The sequence below is a fragment of the Scyliorhinus torazame genome, chromosome 13, assembly GCF_047496885.1.
Source record: "Scyliorhinus torazame isolate Kashiwa2021f chromosome 13, sScyTor2.1, whole genome shotgun sequence".
Lineage (NCBI taxonomy): Eukaryota > Metazoa > Chordata > Chondrichthyes > Carcharhiniformes > Scyliorhinidae > Scyliorhinus > Scyliorhinus torazame.
In genome coordinates this window covers 142,314,414-142,336,432 of record NC_092719.1, presented here as the reverse complement: position 1 = coordinate 142,336,432, position 22,019 = coordinate 142,314,414, and the positions used below count along the sequence as shown (strand labels likewise).

The 22,019-nt window shown below is 42.4% G+C and overlaps 1 protein-coding gene across 3 annotated transcripts in view; it reads right to left on the bottom strand.

The window, feature by feature from the left end:
• Positions 1-22,019, bottom strand: part of pdzrn3b (PDZ domain containing RING finger 3b) — a 409,349-nt gene that overhangs the window by 42,950 nt on the left and 344,380 nt on the right. For all 3 annotated transcript variants that reach the window (XM_072472228.1, XM_072472227.1, XM_072472230.1), the window contains one exon: positions 11,509-11,762. In XM_072472228.1, coding sequence (XP_072328329.1) covers positions 11,509-11,762 — 254 coding nt within the window. The remainder of the gene's footprint in view (positions 1-11,508; positions 11,763-22,019) is intronic.

Genomic DNA, 22,019 nt, shown 5'->3' with positions numbered 1-22,019 from the left:
AAACCCATGTTGCAGATAGTGTTTCTTTCTCGATCTCCACATATCTTCTGTTCAGTCTGTCAGTAAACTGGTCTATGCTTTCCATCCATTATATCTGAAAGAACACAGCTCCCAGTCCTGTAGAAGATACACCTGCAGCCATAATAGTGGGTAGCTGAGTCACAGTGAAATGAAATATCAGGTGAAAACAGCACCTCTTTGATAGCAAAACAATTTCAAAAGTTCTCAAACTACCTCTGACGTGTTTCCTCCCGGCACCACGTACTGACCTGTCTGAACAGCTTACATAGTGATTCATTGACCACAGCAACAGTGGGCAGCAACTTCTGAAATTGGTTTTGCTATAGCCATGCATGAATCTCTGGCGCTCAGACATGATGTGAGGAGGTGGAAATTTCTTGATTGCTCTAGTCGTCTGTGGATCCATTGGATGTATTGGCAATACACCCAAAGAACAGTGACAACCAGCTGCAAAGAAATCGATGAGTGTAAATCCCAATTCCTCCAGACATTACAACACAACTCCCAATCTAGTGTCATGAATCTTCATTCCAGGATGCAGAGCTATGTGGTATGAGGTCTTCAGCTTTCCAAAGCTTGCGAATAGCTCCTGAAATTCAGCGTTGAAATTTTTAGGCTGATCTTTTTGACTTGTCAGTTCCTTCCTCCACTCTTCAAATTAGATGCGAGTGGGTACAGGCTTTCCTGCTCAAGAGCGAGTAACTCTGATTCGGAAGTGCTTTTTTTCCCTCTTAATATTGGTGGGTTGTGCTCAGTTCTATGTCCTCTAGTTCAATCCTTCCCATCCATATAGTTTTTGAATGATGGCTGAAGAGAACTTGCCCGCCCAATCACATTTCAGCATCGGAAAAGACTGAAACAGCTGCACCTGTGTCTAACTTAAAGTGTGTCTTATTTCCCTCCATTAGGGTATCAGCACTCCAGTAGCTGCTGCTTGGTTCCTGGATATCATCTGCTTCATGGATTTTGCCATTTCTGAAGGCTTCTTGCAATGGCACACAAACTGGAAGTGGCCCATTTTTTTGCATAAATGGTATTTGTTTTTTTTTGGTAGGGCAATTTCACCACTGTTTTTTCCCCTGCCAGACCAATTACGGTTAGCTGGGGCTGTTGATGTACATTCTTGCTGTCTCAACCTGCTTTTTTATTAATGGCAGCTTTCCCTTTTTTAATATTTGACATACTCTATGGAGTCAGCTGCTTTTGAGATGGGGCTCTTTCTGTCACCTCAAATCACAGATCTCTCTTGATAAGTGGTCAGACAAGGCATCACCAGATACCCCCCCAATGATTCTGCCTCTTATCAGTTTATCTTTCAAGCTTCCATATGCACAGTTCCCTGTAAGTCTACACAGATAATTTATGACTACATCACCACTTTCCCCTTGATGTTGGGTACATTTGTTAAATTTAGCCAGCTCAAAAATGGAATTCTTTCCAAGAATGAATTATGTATCCAGTGCTTTGATACCCTGCGTGGTGAGAATATCATCGGCAGCGTCACTCATTGCATATAATAACATACATGCCTGGTCACTGCTTGCTTTCGTAGCGAGGCCCTATGCAGTGCATATCTGGCAAATCTCCGATAACATTACGGCCTTGCTGCTGCTTGGTTGAGGTCTGTGATTTTCACAAAGGTTTCAGGCAGAGGTAGAGACTTTTCATTCATTATTTAGCTCCCCCCCCCCCATATAATATTCTTGGTATTGCTAAACATGTATAGAATATATATGTTTGCAGAGGTATATAAAACTCAAGCTTTATAGGAACACTACTCTGGCTCCATCTTACACAAGGCTGTACAAGAGAGCACTTGCTGTGACTATGTACACTGTATAAGATTAGCATATTAAACAATTAGAATTAACCCATTACCCTGCACTGTATAGTCTCAGTGGAACAACTCGAAATGCTCCAACCAGAATTGTTGACATTTTTGTATGCTCTTGGGATGTGGGTGTTTTGACAGGGTTTAATTGTTGCCTATTTCTTAGTTGCCTTCAACAGGTCTTCTCCTTGACCTGTTGCAGTACACATGCTGCTGTTTCTCCCATGATGGTGTTACGACAGGGATTGCAAGGTACTAACCCAGCATATTGACTCCTCTGAATAATCATTGTGACTGCATTCAAAATCTATGTCTGGTGCTTTTCTACTGATTTTCTTTCTTTCCTCAGTGTCACACTGAAGGTATATCCTTCAGAGATACTGCAGTATTAATGCATATTAATAGTCACATTTTCTGTTCTTTGGAGCAAAAGGTACAAACTTACTCCACATATATGAAAATGGCTTTGAGGTTTATTTTTATACAAACGTTTGCATTGAACACATGCCTCACTCAAAAATAATTGCTCTTTTGTGTCGCTGGCTTGGTCAGTATTTATTGCCCATCCATAATTGCCCTTGGGAAGGTGGTGGTGAGCTGCCCTCTTGAATTGCTGCAGTCCATGTGGTGCATGTACACCAAGAGTGCTGTTAGGAAGGGCTTTTGAGGATTTTGATCGAGTGACAGTGAAGGAATGGTGATATATTTCCACATCTGGATGGTGTGTGGCTTGTAGGGGAATTTCAGGTGGTGGTGTTCCCATGTATTTTCTGCCCTTGTCATTTTAGGTGGTAGAGACTTTGGAAAGTGTTGTCAAAGAAACCTTGATGAGTTGCTGCAGTGCATCTTGTAAATGGTACACATAATGTCACTGTGTGTTGGTGTTGTGAGCGGGTGAATGTGGAGGTGGAGGATGGGGTGTCAATCAAGCGGGCTGCTTTGTCCTGGATAACATTGAGTTTCTTGAGCACTGTTGGAGCTCCACTCATCCAGGCAAGTGGAGAGTATTCCATCATACTCCTAACTTGTGCCTTGTAGATGGGCAGGCTTTGAGGAGTCAGGAGATGAGTTGCTTACCACAAAATTCCTAGCCTCCGACTTGCTGTTGTAGCCATAGTATTTATATGGTGTGTTCAGTGTCTGATAAAGGGTGACTCCCTCAATGGGGATTCAACAATGGTAATGTCATTCAATATCAAGGATTGATGGTTAGTTGCTCTCTTGTACGAACTGGTCATTACCTGACACTTGTATGGAGTGAACATTACTTGCCACGTTCTTGATATTGTCCAGGTCTTGCTACATTTGGATATGGATTGCTACAGTATCTCAGGATTCACAAGTGATGTTCTTGCAATCAGCATGTCTCTTCTGCTGTTCGCAATGGGCAAGGTACAGACAGTACTCAACCATAGAACATAGAACATTACAGTGCAGTACAGGCCCTTCGGCCCTCGATGTTGCGCCGACCTGTGAAACCACTCTAAAGCCCATCTACACTATTCCCTTATTGTCCATATGTCTATCCAATGACCATTTGAATGTCCTTAGTGTTGGCGAGTCCACTACTGTTGCAGGCAGGGCATTTCACGCCCTTACTACTCTCTGAGTAAAGAACCTACCAATGGCTCCAAACTCAAAGCACAATGTCTAACATTAGAGGTGATTCCTCAATTGGACATTTGCTAAATAAACCTCAGTGTGCTAAGAATTACGCTGACAACCAATTTAAGATGGCCCGTCGGGCTTACATTGTGGTGCATTTGCGTGTACTGGAAGCTACATATATTAATACACAGGGCCCTATCCTTTGCAGACAGAATGAACATGTACACACATTGCACCTGTTTCAGCTAAACAAAATAAGTAATAGCAATTCGCTGGTTCATTCCTCAGGGCAATACCTTGATCGATCAGTCGAGCTGCCTTGTTAAAATTTTCAACCAATGCTTGGTAGTTAACTGTCAGTCATTAACTGATGCATTCTTTATGGTAATGCCTCTACCAATCAGAGTCCATTTGCCAACCAAGCAGCACTTTATTCTCATACAGTATAAAGTTGTTATTTTCCCTCACGGTGGTATTCTTACAATTGTCCCGATGAGTGCAATATGAAGCTCCGACAAAATGTCTTTTTTCAGCACTACTCAAGATCTGTACCACCAAAAAACTATAATGGGACTTTTTGTGTGGGCGAGCCAAACTCACATTAGGGTAATGCTGCTATCAACTGTGGTATTAATTTAGTTCTTGTAAACTGGCTGGCTCTGCAGCTTTTCCAACTCAGTGGCACAGTAATCTCTGCCGCAATTGTTCATATTTAACACACTGACAGAACTAAACAAAAGGTTGTTAGATGTGTCATAACGTGTGTGTCAAAAGTTTGATTTTGCTGTGTACAATTGTATGATAATGGCTTTTCCTTTGACAGCTCCCATTAGAAATGATTTACAAATTATATAAAAAACGTGATCAACTTGAATGTGGTTTCTTTATCTCGATCTTTTTTGTGTGTTATTTCTGTGTGTTATTTTTATTCAAACTATGAATGTTAGCTACATTGTAGGATTTGTATCGGTAGAAATACTGATCCAACCAGAGAAGCTTAGAGTCCCTACAGTTGAGGAGGCCATTCAGCCCATCGGGTCTGCACCAACCCTCTGAAAGGGCATCCTACCTAGGCCCACTCCCTCGCCCTATCCCTGTAACCCCACCTAACCTACACAGCCTTGGACACTAAGGGGCAATATTAGCATGGCCAATCCACCTAACCTGCACATCTTTGGACTGTGGGAGGAAACCGGAGCACCCAGAGGAAATCCATGCAGACGGGGGGGAGTTACCCAAGGCTGGAATCAAACACGGGTCCCTAGCATTTTGAGGAAGCAGTGTTAACCACTGGGCCACCGTGCCGCCCCGTACCAATGTGAAGACTTTGAATAAACATACACAACTAACATGACAAGATCAGTGAGGAATTCTTGGTTAGTAAGTGGATCAACGCAAATTATATCTGTCCCCTCACTGTTGCACTAACTCAAAGAAGTAATTTGCTTTCTCCTCATTATGAGTGAAGTAAAATATGCAAAGAATATTTTTGTAACTGAGCTTTAAAGTGTATTACTCATCACCAAATCTTACTTCAAACTAAATGAGCAGATGACAAATATTAGTGAATGGTCATTTAACATAAATGACTTTGCGTCTTCCCACGAGAGAGTAAATTTTTAATCGAATCAATAGGTCTGTGAAATTTGTGAGAGGCAGGGCAATGGTTTACTTCCAAAATTCAACTCATTCTTTTGTAAATAAAATCAAATGATAACAAGGAAATGGCTAGATCGACTCACAATGTCTTTCGCTCTGCCTTGCACCCTCTGTTTCATGGGTGTTAGAAAACTTAGAATCATAATCACGTAGATCTAAGTGATTTACATTGGCATTGATTAGCTGATATCATAATTTAACAGCTATTTCTTTTTGTTGAATGTTAAAGTAACATTAAATAAACAAACCGTTCTCGACTGCAAAAGAGGGAAGATGCAAAGGTCCGCAGCATTAAACAGTTTGATGAGAAATTATTAAAGAAATTACGCACTTGAAATAAATGCCATTCAGGTAATTGGAAGTATTTCTAAATTTGCAGGTAAGAAATGGATAGATTAAAAAAAAAAATCCCCTCTCCCTGCTGGTTCCAGTAATAAAACCTTTAGTGACTTCATCCAATCTTTTTTCACATTATGGGTCTCTAGTTACATGAAAAGAAATTGAAAATGCTGTATGTATTTAACAACACATAAAAATGTTCCATCTCGAGAACGCAATATATTTTTTGCACCAAAATGATCAATGACACTTAGGAATTTTGCAATTTTATCACCAAACTGTTCAGAAATGACCAGCACAAACACACGTATCTTTGAACAGTTATATTAATTCCACTGAAAGCTAAAAGATCAATTTTCATCACTTTTCAAGATATGTTCAGGAGGGTAACCAAAACAAATGATATAATGCTGTAATATAAACCTGTAAAACAGTTATTATGATTAATGCTTTTCTATCAAATTTTCAATGCTTGTAAGAATGGATTCTGGATTCCAAAAAAAATGAATGGATAACGGATGAGCAAATAAGTATCCATTGCACAAACATATTCAAGGATCATTATACAGTGTATAGCTACATGAGATGTAAGTGCATTTCACGGTGTAAAGACCTATGAGATAGTTAGGCCAATTATATAATCACTATTATTGAAATATTGAAAAGATAGGCTATGAAATAAATAGAAATGTACAATTAGATTTCTCTGAAGCTGGCTCAAAATTAATGAAGTATTGACATTCTATTTAATCCTCTGAGTAGTTCATAGTCGGGTTGAAGATGAAAGAAACCACATATCTCGCAATCAGTAAATATTTGTTCACACATGGTAAATCACTCATCCCACCTAAGGATTTTCTTAACAGGTGATTTCTTGCCTACAAAGTTAATTCTGATCGTCAAAACAACATGAGAGAAAACAAACTGACCATTAACAAGAAACAACCGACTTAAGCAGCTTTGTCACCGTACTTTTATAACACTTTATTTGGAATAACTTGGGATATAGTGCAATACAGTAAATGATTTCACATTATGGTGGTCGCTCAGGTAATTAAATGAGTTATCAGATAGCAAGAGTGGAAATATTAACCTATTCTACTCTCTTAAATTTAATACTCCCTTTTTTGTCTGTGAAATACTGGTTGTAATGATGGCAAAACTGGGTGATTAGTACTCGGTAAGCAGGTTCTGGTGTCTGCACTTGCAAAATTTAACATGCAAGTCCAGAAGTTGCTGTCCTCAATTCTTTGTTCCGTCATAGCATGTGTTGATTAAGTTCTCGTAGATGGAAATCTTAGAAATCATTCATTTGATGTAAACTTTCAGTTTTTACACTGTTAGTCTCATGGTAAAAAATTGCACCTTGTTGACTAAGGTGAAACTGGGTTTTAATGGGCATCCCAATGCAGCTGGCCAGCTCCAGACCAACACAATATTACGTAAATCAGAGGCATACTTAACTGGGCTAAAGATAAGGGTGGGAGGTGAGCTCGAGGTGACATAGTTCCACATCATTGTTAGGAAGTCTGCAGCAGCATGCCTGCTCATCCTGGCTCTACAAAGGAAACTTCATTTACCTGCAAAGTTCCTTCTTCCTTCTCATGTGTTGCTGATGTGTTTCAGCTTGGTGGGAATCACTGTAAAGCCCCCTATTAAACTGCCACTGCGTCAGTCTAATTTCATAGGGCTATGGTTAGCATTTATTCATGAGGCATCTGCCCAAGTCTGCCAGGCACCTCATCTGCTGTCAAACCAACGGTGTTAAAATTGGAGATCAGTGGAAATGGAGCTACTCCATTTGACCTGCATTCCTGCTCTTTCTGGTCCAATAAGGAGAAGTACAATGGAGGGTGCATATGTATGTATTTCCCAGAACCATTCCATTACATCTGGCCTCCTGTTTCCTGACCAATCACGGAGGACTAGCAGAAAGATGCATTCATTCCCCCGAAGTAAATATTTCTTATTTAAGGAACAATGACATGGGCTAGAAGGGCCGGTCAGAGTTTGGATTTTGAAGCTGAAACGATCACTGAACACTCTCCAGCTCTTTCATTCTTACCAGGAGCTTCTGCTGTGGGATCACAGGAGATGCAAAATGATGGGATCAACAGGACAACCTCTCCAACCCAGGAGGGATGGAGGTGATCAAGGAGGTCAACAGCAGATTTGTCCTTTCACCCAGGACACAGTGCACCAACAGGATCCATGGGTGAAATTCTTGGCCTTGTGAAGCCGCAAAGGCGAACCGTGCTCTGGCGGAGAATTGGTCGTCCGGACAAAACCGAGGACCGTGCCCGACGCCGATTCAGGCGACATGCTCTGGTCCCTCGCTGGTGGCATGCATTTAAATGTGATTAGCATGTTTGACCCACTGTGCTCTGGGCCTCCGTGATGCTCTGCTCCTCTCAGGCGGAAGTCATGCTGATGCAGTTCACTGCAAGGATTTACAAGCGGGGATTGGGCACCATGGCTGCTGAGGGGTAGAGAGAGAAGGTAAGCAAAGTTTGGAAAACTGTTAAAAATTGTAGCACTTGCTGGGGGGGTGGCTGCCGGGAGTAGCGGAGAGTGACTTGGTCACAAGCTCCGTGGACTTGCGGTGTCCCCCTCAGGATCGGGGTGGCCTGGTTCAGGCTGCCATTGTTGTGGTATTTGTTTCAAACACACCCATTTGATACAAGTTACAGGCCCCTGGCTGCTCGCTCTGCTGACTGCTCACTGTGTCCTGTAAATGTTCACAGAGCCTCTGGTCATTTGGGAGCCCACCCAGGCCGCCCTTCTGGAAACCCTCATACTCCAGCTGATCCATCAACAGAATCGGCGTGGTCAAGCTCAATCAGTGGCACACCTGGTGCTGCCACTCCTCAGTGCACGCATCAGAAGCACAGCCCCACTTCTGGGGAAGCAGGGGAATAGCAGAGCTCACCCCAAACAAATGATACATGCACTGTGGCGTTTGGCATCCTCCCTGGCACACTGCCCCTCTCAGGGCAGAGGCCTTACCAGTGACACTGTCAGCTAGTCCATTCCACAGGACCACTAGCTGTCTGCAAGCCCTGCCTGCCAACGGGGGAGGGGGGGCGTCATGTGGAGCTAACGTCCACCTCAGGGTCACCATGGAGTCTGTTGGATTTGGATGGGCAGGAGAGTGCTCATCTTGCTAACATGTCTTCTCTTTCCCCCTGCAATGAATGAATTTTGGAGTGCAGCCAGGAATGCTCGCGATCTACCTGGCTCCCGCTACCGCTGCGCACAAACGGAGGCTGGAGGCACAGGACCTACTCGGGGAGAATCCTGCACAAGAGGAGCCTGCCCCAGAAAAGCAGAGGCCAGCCGGTGAGGCTCCAATGTTGGCTGTCCAACATGCTGTGGAGGAGGTGTGAAGTAGGCGTGATAGCAGGGCACATATATATTGTCAGTGCCTGTCCTTCAAGGAGATGCTGGACTGCTTGTGCCACCAAAGACTTTGGCTAACGAAGGAGACCGTGCACTACCTGTGTCAGATGTTGGCGCATCTGGCAGCACGGGGGTATGGAAGAGGACACCCGCTCCCGGAAACCATCAAGGTGGCGGTCGCCCTGAACGTTTATGCATCTGTGTCTTTCCAAGGACTGTCCGGGACCTGTCTGGGCTCTCTCAGACATCCGTACGCAGGTTCATACGTGCTGTGACGGATGCTCTATGCACCCGAGCGGCAGGATGTGCCACCATTGCTGGCTTGCCCCACTTTCTGGGGCTGATCCACACATGTCCTCCCATGAGCTCCAGCTGATCAGGGGGTGCCCTTCATCAGTAGAGTGGTGTATCGGCGTCCTCAAGATGTGGTTCCGATGCCTCCGGTAGGGCGCTCCAATCTAGCCCAAGGAGAGCTAACATTGTGCTGGCCTATGTCCTGCACAACATCGTGCAGCAGAGGGGGGCGGGGGACATGCTGGAGAAGGAGGAAGAATGCCAGGCCTCACCTGACGAGGAGGATGGCCAGGAAGAAGCAGGCATGGAGCCCGGGCAACACGGTAGGCCACCCAATGTGTGTTCCAGGCCATCGCACACAGGACAACCTTGTCACCTTCAGATTTGCCAACCAAGAGGCCTGGCCACCAACAGCTCCGCCACCCTATCCCACCTCTCCATACTCTTTCTCCACCCCCACACCCCCTCCCCACAAAGGGTACTCCCTTCCCCATAGCTGTACACAACCTCCCCTGTCCCTGCTCCCTTAACTCCATCCACCATCCAACCTCCCCCACCCCCCTCTACAGTCCAACCAGCATCACTGCAGGGTGTTGGCCCTGGGCAGGCAATATCAGCGGGTCTTGTCCACGGGATGGAGGATGAAGACGACTCGCTGTGAGATGAGCTCTGGTGCTCCTCATCGTTTGCAAACGTCTGACTCCTGCCTTCAGGATCATCTTCCCCTGTCTGTCCGGGTGATCCCTGCATGTGTGCTGGCCATTCCATTCCATATCACTGACCCATATATTCTTTGTGGTGGTGGAGGGGGGGGGTTATGAAAATGGTGAGCGGTGATGTGATACTCACCGGATTAGCTGTCCTACAAAGTGGCCTCACACTTCTGGCGCTGATCCCTGCGGCCTCGGAGGGTGACCCCAGGTGGAACGTTCAATTGCCCTTGCGCCCTGCCCCGTGCCATCCTCCAACACCCACAGCTCATAACGCCAACCTCCCCTACCCCCCACCGGGCACTCCCTCTACACCCAGCCCAGCCCAGCCCATCCCTCACACCCTTTAGACAGAGGATCGAGGCAGGTCGGAATGTTGGTAAAACGTGTTTAACAGTGACTACATACATTAGTGTGCCCTGATCCGCCTCTAACCTTTGTGTTTCACCCGTGTAAACTTAACTGATGTTAAACTTCCTTATTTTACTTAAGAGTGACCCCAGACAGCACATCAGACATTGAGGCAGCCTGCCGCATATCTCGCTCTCTGACCTGAGATGCCTTTGGCAGCCGTCCTTTGGAGGGCCTGGACTTGTATTGCTGCGGCTGACTTTCAGGTGTCACAGGTGGTGAGGTGTCATCCTGTTCTGCCCGCTGCCCATCAGATGCGGCAGTATCAGGTGGGGGGATTCAGAAACGTTGAGGCATTCTGGCATTCCCCCAAGAGGGAGGCACCGGCCTGGGCCCCATGACTTTCTCCTCCCTGGGGTGCTCCCCAGGCTACTTCATGGGATGAGGGGAGGCCGGAGTGAGCTCCGGAGGCTCCACCGTCACCTGGAGCTCCCAGTCTTGGAGGCCTGCTTTTCTCTCAACCAGGGTCTTGATGCCCTCAACCATGGAGCACAGAAACTGGGCCACATCCCTCAGCAAGTGAGTCATGTTCTTCTGCGCCTTGGTTATGTCCCTCTGTGACTGGACCAGGTCAGTCAGAAGCCAGCCAATGCTCTCAAAGCTCTCAGCCATGACCCTATGTGACTGGGCCAAGCTTTGGAGAACTGCAGAAATGTCCACGTGGGCCCGATACATGCAAGGAGTGGTCTGGGGGATTTCCCCACTTGCTGTGGGGGACATCATTTTGCATTTGGGAAAATAGGCTTATTCTTCACCTTCCCGGATAATGCCATCACCCACTGCTTGGCCAGGGTTAGTTCGCCATTAATATCATCAACTTGTGTGTTTTAAGACACATTATCCAGTATCCAGTGGTTAACAAAACCCTGAAAAATTGAAACTAATCTTTCAAAGCAATACACACCAAAAGCTGTAAAATAAACTGAGAAGATTAGAACATAAATAAAATCCAATGTTATAGAATGCCTTCAGGGATCTCCAAAATAATTGATACTTTTCCAACTAACCCATGCTGGTGGCAGTTTTTGATTTAAATGAGTTAGAGATAGCAATTAAAATAGCAATGCCTCCAGTCCAGCAAACGGTCTTAATTTGTGCTCTTTTATATATAATTATACATAAATTAAAAGGGCACTTTCTTCACAATTTAACTTAATTTTACACATCAGAGGAAAATCGAAAAAAGATACTTTGGTCCTTATTTATAGGTGATTATAATAATAAGTATACACTTACTCTTCAGGCAAAAGATAATCTTCTAGTACCACAACAGGTGGAGTAGGTGGCCTGATTTTAGCAAGTGCCATGATGTGTTCAAAGGTGATGTCTGTCTGCGTGCCCATATCTACCAGTTGACACTCATGAGATGGGTTCAGAACTTTTGTGCGTGGAGTTCTTCGCAGCACTTGTACCACAATGGGTTCTTTGGCCATCCTAAATGCTTCCACGGCCTGCTCATGGGTGGCTCTGGATAGGTCCTTACCATTAACCTGTCAAATAAAATTTGAAAATCATGAGGATACACAAAATTCCTTTCTGGGCCACGAACACACAAACAAATACTGTTACGAATCGGGGCACTCATGTTGTATAGTCCATTTATATGCAACGTGTAAAGATATAATTTATTAGTGGCAAAAATCTTTCATATACTTGGGGCACACTATAATGTGACATGTTACTACCAAAAACAAATTTCATCAATATTTTTGATTTTACACATTACAGTTAAGTGCCATACCAAGAAATCAAACACTATAATCAATAATTTTACGGAGAACATTCAATACAAGCAATAAATCATGGCAAAATGCGCTTTAAACTTAGAAGCTAATGTAAAGTAATAACAGTGGACCTACAAATTAACAATGGGTTATTTCACACAGAAATTGAAATTTGTTCGAAATAAAACAATGTAACCAAACAACTGAGTTAATATGCTTTGCTTTATTTCATTTCTCAAAGACATGTTGAAGAAGCTTCAGTGTGACCATAGAATAAAACAGTACAGGACAGCAAAGCCTTTTGTCTCATTGTGCTTATGTTGTCTTAAGAAAAGCTATCTAATTACGCCCAAATCCCACTCTTTCCCATTGTGCTGTAATTTTTTACCCTTGAAGCGTTTATCGAATTCTCTTTTGAACGTTACAACTGAACCCGATTCCACAATCCTTTCAGGCAGTGACTTCCAGATCACAACAACTCGCTGAGTAAAATAAGTATCCTCATGGCACTTTTAGCTTGTTTGCCAAGCACCTTAAATTGGTCGTCTCAGTTTACGGACCCCTTAGCCACCGGAAACAGTTTCTCCTTGTGAGTTTCTCCTCTATCAAAACCATTTTTAACAGCTCTTCCAATTAACCTCTTAACCTGCACAACTCTAGCTTCTCTAATCTATTCACTTAGCTGAAGTTTCTCCTCCTGATACCTGGTGAGTGTGGGATGGCTTCAATGGGAAATCCCATTGACAAGCGGTGGGAAGAGAGAATCCCACCGTCAGCAAATGGCGCGTCTCCGAAAAACACATGGCTGGGGGACTGGAGTATCCCGCCCACTATTTCATCCATTGCCCAGCAAATTTTTGTTTTTCTCATTTCGCAATCCGAACTGTTGTCAAGTTCATCGCTGTTGTATTTTAAAGTCTAAACACACCAAGTATTTACTGACAGCAACTGAAGTTGTGTTCATTTACAGGTGACAATACCACTGTCAGAGCTGATTAATTAATCAGTCTTGAGATGTTACACGAGGACAACATCAGAGGATCGAACTCAGGATTAATTGAACAGCCTTAGATTTCTGGATCTACTCCATTATGACACTCCTTAAAACCAGCTCTTTGACGAAGCTTTTGGTCATTTGGCCTATTGCCTCCCTTTGTGACTCAGTGTTGGACTTTGTTAGATAACATTTGTAGTGTTTTGGGATGTTATATTGTTATTATATAACATGGACTGGAATAATAGTGAACCATTATTAAAATGTATCCTTTACGGTGAGGATGAACATATCTTAGTATTTTTATTTCCTATACATTTCACTATAATTTCCATTGCGAATTACCATTATTGACATCACATATTGAAGGCTGTGAGTGAAATATCCCATGTGAAGAAGTTAGAGGGCAGAATGTTTGAGAAAGATAGATCCACGAAGCTAGATTATATTGGGAAGAGATGATACAAGTTGTCAAGAAGGTGGACTGAACAAAATTGGGAGATGCAGAAGCAATCCGGATAGAATTGGTAATGATAAGGTGAACGAATAGCAATTGGGAACTGCTATCAGCTCAAGCTGAGCAGGTAGATAGCCAGCTGTTCAGGCAAGTAAGACAGGCTGCAAGACATCATAATGGGATAATCACAGGGGATTTCAATATCCCCAAGGTAAAGTGGCCTGATAAGCGGCAAACAGAGAAGCAATTTCCTAGAGGTAACCAGCGACTACTTCTGAATACAACGTTGCAGCAGAATACTCGAGCTCGGGATCTCCTGGAACCTTTTGTTTTAATTACCACGCGGGAGGGGCAATGCGTCATTTATTTTCGATGACTGACTTATGCTGAAAAAAAATCACTAGCATAGATTTTGTTGATTGTTCGCACCACTTTGGAGATACATTGACTGAAACCCTTTGCAGTTCATTTACATAGCCACGCTCAGACAAATTTCCTGCAATTCACACCAATTTGTGCTATAAAAACATTGCAAGTAGCAAATTCTTTCAAGGTACCTTGAAGAGAGGAGTGTCCTCTTTCCTATGGAAAAGTGGGATGCATTAGATGAGCCTCCAGTTTACACTTCTAAGATCTCAATTAACATAAGAACCGGACATGAGAACTGGAGGGCAATGAATGTTACCTGATATTGAAAATAACATGATCCTGGAAATTTGAGGCAAGTTAGTCTAATATAAGTAGTGGATAAAATGCTTGGCAGTATTATACTATCTGCTATTGATGCTCAGCTGAACAGCAAAGGCACCATAGATCATTACCTTCCAATAAAAAAACAGTCACAGGTGTGGCCAGAGGGATGCCTATCTATTTGATTAGAAATTAACTTCCATATACACACACACAAACTGCAGGCAAATAAATGTACTTTACATATGTATATTTACTGAGCAGAGATATATTGTCATTTCATAAACAAGGATCTAAAGCACTCACAACAAACCAAAATAACTTGTTCACTCTGTTTTACATCTGCTGCAATTCTGGGCTCATAATTTAAGTGGTGGATGCAGTGTATCCAGTGGTTACAAATTACCTATATTTTCGAAGGCACACGATGAAGTGCCACAGAATGGAATGAATACAGCTAGCCAGCTGGACTGAAAACTGGAAAGAAGAGATGATATATGAAAAAAAGGGTCCAGATTGTCTGAGAGCAATATTCACTTCATAAATCAATTTGGAGGAGAATATTTCTTGTGGCCTATAATTCTCTGTTACCGTGTTTTGTTCTTCTGTGAAGAAAGGGGAGATAATTTTTTTAAAAATCTGGACAATTGAATGTAATGGTTAAGGAAAGGGAACATATGCATATGTATTAAGTCCACCAATGTTCTTTCGACAATTGAAGGAAAATATAGGATTCACTTACTGCCATCTAAGCTAAATGTGTGTTCCCTTGCTTGTGTTAATATTGAACAGTACTCTGGATTTAGTTATTTAGCACCAAAGAATTCCACTCAGCCCATCGAGTCTGCACCAACCCTTTGAAAGAGCACCCTATTGAGGCCCACTGCCTCGCCCTATCCCCGCAACCACACCTAACCTGCACATCTTTGGACTTTATTTCTTTCATTTCTTGGCAAATGTCTTTAAAAATTATCAACATTTGAATATGATCGTCTCTTCGCTGTCCCCTTTGCAATGGAAACAGTTCAGTCATTCATGAGAATTTCTGATAGTACAGAATGAGAATTTCTGATAGATTGTGCATTTGTACTATTTAACAACTTTGGTTGATCATGTTTGTACTCCCTTCAAGGTGAGGATGCATCACCTCGTAGAGCAATGTGGCTCTTCTCAAGGTAGAGATCTATCCTCAGTAGTTCCTGGGATCAAATATTCCAGAGGACCCAAATGCTCTGATGCAGTTACTTTGGGAAGGGCGATTAAAGGTTGTGGTTGGGAAGGGGATAAAAGGTTGTTAGTCTCTGCAGAGAACAGCAACACAAGGTTGAATAGAGATGGATGCATAAATAAATGTGCCATAATTTTGCTGCACTATTATCACATCTGGGGCATATTTATGCAGAACCTTCCCATACAAGAATAAATGGGCAGTATAGTGTCCCCAGTAGAGAACATCAGACAAAAATGTAGTCGGAATCGGCCAAAAGATTGTTTCATTCTTCCTAGCTCTCTTAATTCTCATGTTTATTCCTCCCTCCTGGTGAACAGGTGGAATATTATAAACACAAATTTAAAATAATAATTTGTTTCATAATTACTGAATAACCTAATGATTTTCTTTGAGAACTGATGCACCAATTTACGTTGATTGACAAAGGGACCCACCACAGTGGAGTGAGGAAAAAGCATTTTTTTAATGCAGCAAGTGATTCAGGTCCGGAATGCACTGACCGCGAGTTTGGTGAAGGTGGATTCAATCGTGGCTATCCAAATGGAATTGCATAATCTCCTGAAGAGAAAAACATTGGGAGGGGGACAGGGAAAAGGCAGAGAAGAGGGCCGCCCTATAAAGAGAACTGGAGCAGACATGAGGGGCTGAATGGCCTCCATGTTACGATTCCATCATTCCATTCCGATTCAATCCCTTTCTGTGGAACAACTCCCCGAACCCCTACCAATGCACATCCTTTTGATGATAACGGAATGAGAAATGACATTGTTCACATTATAGATGCAAGTGGTATAGTTGCATGAAAGCATCACTACTTTTGTAAAGACACAAACAGATGTTCTTCTGTGAGGTAAAACTAAAACTGTAAGCTTGATAATGCAAAAAAAATGTACACAGGTGGAATATGTGGTGGATTATTGATGCTAATAACATTGTTTGCATTAACACATGATTTACAGTTATTAGGCACAATAAAATAGCTTTGTTTTCGGATGTCAAGAGCACCTCAGTCAAATTTGGTAGAATGTTTGTTGTTGAATATTACACTCAAATTATGCATTCATCACCTGAACTGATAGCCGAAGTGTGTTTTTGCGAACACAGTGAACAGATGTCTTGACTAATTGTAGCGGGATATTTCAGAAGGTAGTGAGTATTGAAGGGACCAATTATGCCACTCTTCACAGGCGGAGTCGTCGGAATTCCAAATGGAATTACTGGGAGGGGCAAATCTCTGCCCATTCAAATATATATCAATATTTTTCCCCAAAACCCAACCTTCCTGCATTAAAATGTCAAAGCATGCTCACACAAGAACAACTCACTACATTTAAATTCATATTTCAAAAGTAGCAAATCAAGTAGGAAGTTAGGTTTGAGAAACAATAAAGATGCCCTAATCAAATCACTTATGAACATAAGCCTACAGGGCAAAATATATCAACTGTAAAATTTTACATTTGTAATTCAGAAGTTGCCATCTCTAAACAAGGTTTTCCATTCTTATTTTACGGACAGTGTGCAGCAAGGTTTAATCACCTTAATTCAGTTTTTAATTAAAATTTCCAGTTACTCTGATGTATTTTAACCTACACTACCTATTATCTGAAACCAGTATATAATAATTATTTCTTTTAACTTCATAATCTGATGCTAATCTGAACATGTAATATAATGATCACCTTTTCTGGAAATGTCTGATTATAGCCACCAAGTCCTCAAATGAACAAACTTAAATAAATTATGTTGCCTAAAGCATTGGTAATTAATTATATCAATAATATTAGTAGACACCACAAATTAACTTGAGATTGTGACAGAGAACGGCTTTGAATTTCCAATGTTCCCCAATAATAATACTGTTGTTCCCCCAAAAGTCCAAAGTTCTTGCACCTGATGAGATCAAGCAGATAACCTGTTACCCCTCTTAGATTCTTTGTAGCGGCTGTAAGAGACTGGCACAGGAGCAATTCCTCTGATTCTCAATTTTTATTACAAAAAGAGAAAGGACCTATTGCTCGCTTTGCACCTGAGCCATAATACGGGAGAATGGGACTCATAGTGATCAGCTAACATTCTGGGGCACTAGTGCAGCGAGGTTCCAAGGAGCCACTTAAACAACTTGAAAACATTTTATTTAATTTGGCTTCAGAAACATTGTGATATATTGGAATCATAGAATGGTTACAGGGCAGAAGGCGGCCATTTGGCCAGTCATGTCTATGTTGGCTTGAAGGAGCAATTCCATGTGTCACCTAGTATTTTCTTCCCATGATCCTGCACATGCTTCTTTTTCAGATAACAATCCAATTCCCTTTTGAATGCCTCGGTTGACCCCGTCTCCGCTTCATTCTCAGGCAGCATATTCCAGATCCTAACCACTCGCTGTATGAAAAGGTTTTTCTTCATTTCTCCATTGCTTCTTTTGCAAATTACCTTAAATCTATGCTGTCTAGTTCTTGATCCTTCAATCAATGGAAACAGTTTCTTCCTATCGACTCTGTCCAGAACCCTCTACCAAATCCCCTCTAAACCTTAAACTTCAAGTTCCTCATCCACAGAACCACTCTCAATCTTTTCTTCATCCTCCCTCACCCGAGTCAGATGGATACTGGAGAAGATTAAAAAACAAAAATAAAGAGTGTTCCTAGTACTGATCCTTGGGGACCACCACTAACTCCCACATTCCATTTTGAAAAATAACCATAGGTCACAACCAGCTGTTTTTCTGTCCTTAAGTCAACTTTTTATCATGTCACTCCACGAACCTCAGTTTTATTAACCAATTTTTTATCTGGTACTCAAATGCTTCCTTAAAATCCATACAGGCAACATCCACTCCATTCCAGTCATCAACCTTCTCTATTATGAAGATAGGGTGGAGGTGTTGACCTTGGGGAGGGTGCTCTGTCCAAGAGCTGGTGCAGACTCGATGGGCCGAATGGCCTCCTTCTGCACTGTAAATTCTATGAAATTCTATGAAATTACTTCATCAAAAAATGTAATAAGGCGAGTTAAACATGATCTGTATTTTACAAATCTCTGCTAATTTTTCTTAATTCAGTCAGTCCTCTCTAACCGTCTGATCATTTTATTTGATCGTTGTTTATGAAACCCTCTCCCATTACCAATGTCAAGCTGTGGTTACTGGGAATGTCCTGAATCCTTGTTGGTTTCTGAATTAATGAAATGATGTAAAATATTGATTCAAAATACTGGACTGAATTCTCCGCCATGTGGCTCCGACGGAGAGAATGCTGATCTGGAGAATAGTGATCAATGGAAAAATAGCGATTTGCCCTGGTCACCGATTCCGTCGCCATGCTCCGGTCCCTCGCTGGCGGCATTCGCATGGATTGAAATATCATTAGCAGGTTGGACACTTCATGCTCCACCTCTCCGCAATGCTCTGCCCTCTTAGGCGAAAGTCTCGCAGGCACGAATTGATGCAAGTATTTACAAGCATCGTAAATGCGAATCGGACGTTACTCGATCCCAGCAGGAACACTTCCCAAGCGGAGAATACCGGCCGATCTTTCTACAGTTGTTGAAGACCATCCATTGGAGTTTAGCAACTAACTATTTTAAGTTTAACACTTAGCTATTCAATAAAGGACATCAAAAGTCCTAATCATAATGCAGCGGCATGAAGTTGAATTAGCATATCACTTGCCACACGACCTTGAATTCCTGTCCCACCCCATATTTACCTCAGTGCAGCTCGGGCCCCATAATTCTGGCCTATACGGAGTCAGCCAAGTGCAGCTTTCTGACCGATTCAGCATGAAATACATGAACGGTGTGAAGTTGCTGTGCTTGTAACATGTACCAATCAAACTTACCAGAAAAAGTTGGTTTAATTATTAAAGATTAATTTTAATTTGTCTTTTTATCTTTACTCTCTTAATACCATTTTTCTTTCTCTCTCTTAATTTAAATTTCTGTGCCTGATTTGATATCGAATTAAACATTCTAGGTGACATGGTTGAGATCTCTGTCTACCATGGTGGAGGGAAATCCTCGGCTGAGGGTAAAGAAAGATCTACCTGATATGGAAGGCGGCATCGTCAGAGGGAATGAGGCGGAGATGGAGAAACTGGGAGAATGGAATTGTTAAGTAATGCATTAATAGACATTGCAATTAGTTGTCTCATTTATGTTAAGTATCCAATGATTGACACTGATATGTAAAGGGGCTTCAGGTGGCCCTTGTGTCAGGTGGTGTGTTGTTAGAGTTTTGTGCAGAGGCTGTGGAAGTGAAATAAATGGTGTTGGGTGAAAAGGAACAGGACTTTTGACTCTTCATACAACGGTAACTAAAATGTCTAACAATGATAGCAGAGAATGGTTGCTGTGCAAATGTGAAGGTTTGAAAGATACAACTTTTCCTGATCAAACCAAGGAGTGAGTGAGAAGGAAAAAAAGATACATGGCTGAACCCAGGATAAAGATGGCTGGATATGACTATCCCCCCTTATTTTCTGAAAGGGAATCGTACGACCAATGGAGAAGTGCAGTAGTTACGTGGACTAAAGTAACTGTCTTGGGAAAGAGAAAACAAGGTATGGCATTGGCTCTTTCTCTACCTTATAAGTGTTTTCTGAGCTGGAATTGGAAGAGGTAGACTCAGAAGGAGGTCTGGAGACTCCATTACAATATATGGATAAGATTCACAAGAACGATGACTTGTTAAGTGCGTATGAAGCATGTTCGGAATTTGGTAAGTTCCGGAAAATAGAGGAATTCTCCATGGAAGACTATATAATGGAATTTGGCAGACTATATAAAAAGATGCAGAAACACAACCTGGAATTTCCACAGTCTGTGTTGGCCTGTGCTAGAGTGAGCAACATGGATAGGCTCCTGGTTTTGACAGGAGTTCAGTTTACGGATGAGGATACCTTATTCGATCAGATGACAAAAGCTTTAAAGAAGTTTCTGGGGAAACATTCGATTCTGATGGCTCTGATGACTCAAATAGGTCAGCCTGCTATAAAGCAGAATATGGAAGATACACTACTAACAGGATGGCGAAATTGTATGGCTACGAACAGGGCCCAAGACTATAGAAGCAGATTGAGACAAGGAAATTATGAAGACAGAAACCCAGTTAGAACTTACAGTAGGAAGATGAACCCCAAAAATGCACGGGGCATGATAAATCGATGTTTTTGATATGACTCTCAATACCATTATGTCTTCAACTGTCCAAAGCGTTATGATAGAGTGTTTGAAGTGACACATGATACGGGAGAGTCAGAAGAGGAAAATGATAGTGTTCAGAGAGAAGACATTGTCCTATTAACAAACACTTATACGCCGGTAATGAGGGTGTTGGTTGCAGAATCCTTCAATTGTGCTGTATTGGACAGTGGCTGCACATCTACTGTGTGTGGAATTGACTGGTTAAAATGTTACCTGGACTCCTTGAATGCTGAAAGTCATAACAAGGTTAAGGAATTTGAAAGTTCCACAAGTTTCAGGTTTGGGGATGATAATACTCTGAAGTTGCTGAAAAGAGTGGTGATCCCTTGCAATATTGCCGGAGTGAATCATTTCATAAGGACGGATGTTGTATCAAGTGAGATACCTTTGCTTCTGAGCAGACCATCAATGAGGAAAGCACACATGAAACTGGATATGGAACAGGATAAGGCAACAGTTTTTGGAAAGACGGTGGACTTACAATTTACACAGTCGGGACACTATTGTACTCCATTACTGACAAATAATGTTTCAAGTAGAGTGGTTAAGGATGTGTTAATGGCAGTTGAAAATGGGACTTTAGCTGATAGAAAGCTTGTTGTATTAAAACTGCATAGGCAATTTGCACATCCGTCTCCTCGGAGGCTGAAAAATGTATTAAAGGATGCAGAGGTAAGGGATGAAGACTATACTAAACTGATAGAACAGGTTAGTGATCGCTGTGAAGTTTGTAGGAAGTACAGAAGGACACCAGCACGACTTATAGTAACCCTACCTATGGCCAGGGATTTTAACGACATTGTGGCTGTGGACCTTAAGATCTGGGATAAGTCAATTTTTCCAAAAGGACAACTGCCAAAAGTTGGTACAAAGGTGACATACTTGCCTGAAGGGTCTAGTCAATGGAAGGATGCAACTGTTATTAGAACAGGGAAGGCCACTGGAAAGTATAACGATTGGTTGAATGTACAGCATTCAGGGGAGGGAGTTAAGACAATGGATTGGGAACACGAAGTTCAAAAATGGAGGTCACAGAAATGCAGTGCCAGTTCAGATAATACATCGGTTAGTGAACAGGTCCGCAGGAAAAGGTCGAGAATTTTGAAAGGACATCCCACAGCAGATAGGAAAGATCAAGCAGTAGCAGTATAGAACAAGTTACCAGACGGGAGAGGGGACGTGGTTTATCAAGGTCTCGGAACATGAGTAAGACTACGAATACTAATAGGAGTAGAAGCCCACATACACGTGAGATTTTGGTGGCTTCCAATAAATTATATGAAAAGTTATCAAAGATGCTAAAACAGCAAGAACTGCATAGTTGGAGTGAATTTGGGGTATACACGGAAGTACCGGATAGGGGACAAAGAGCTCTGTACCACAGATGGATTTGCACGGAAAAGGTTCTTCCAGATGGAACTTATAAGGCAAAGGCCAGGCTTGTGG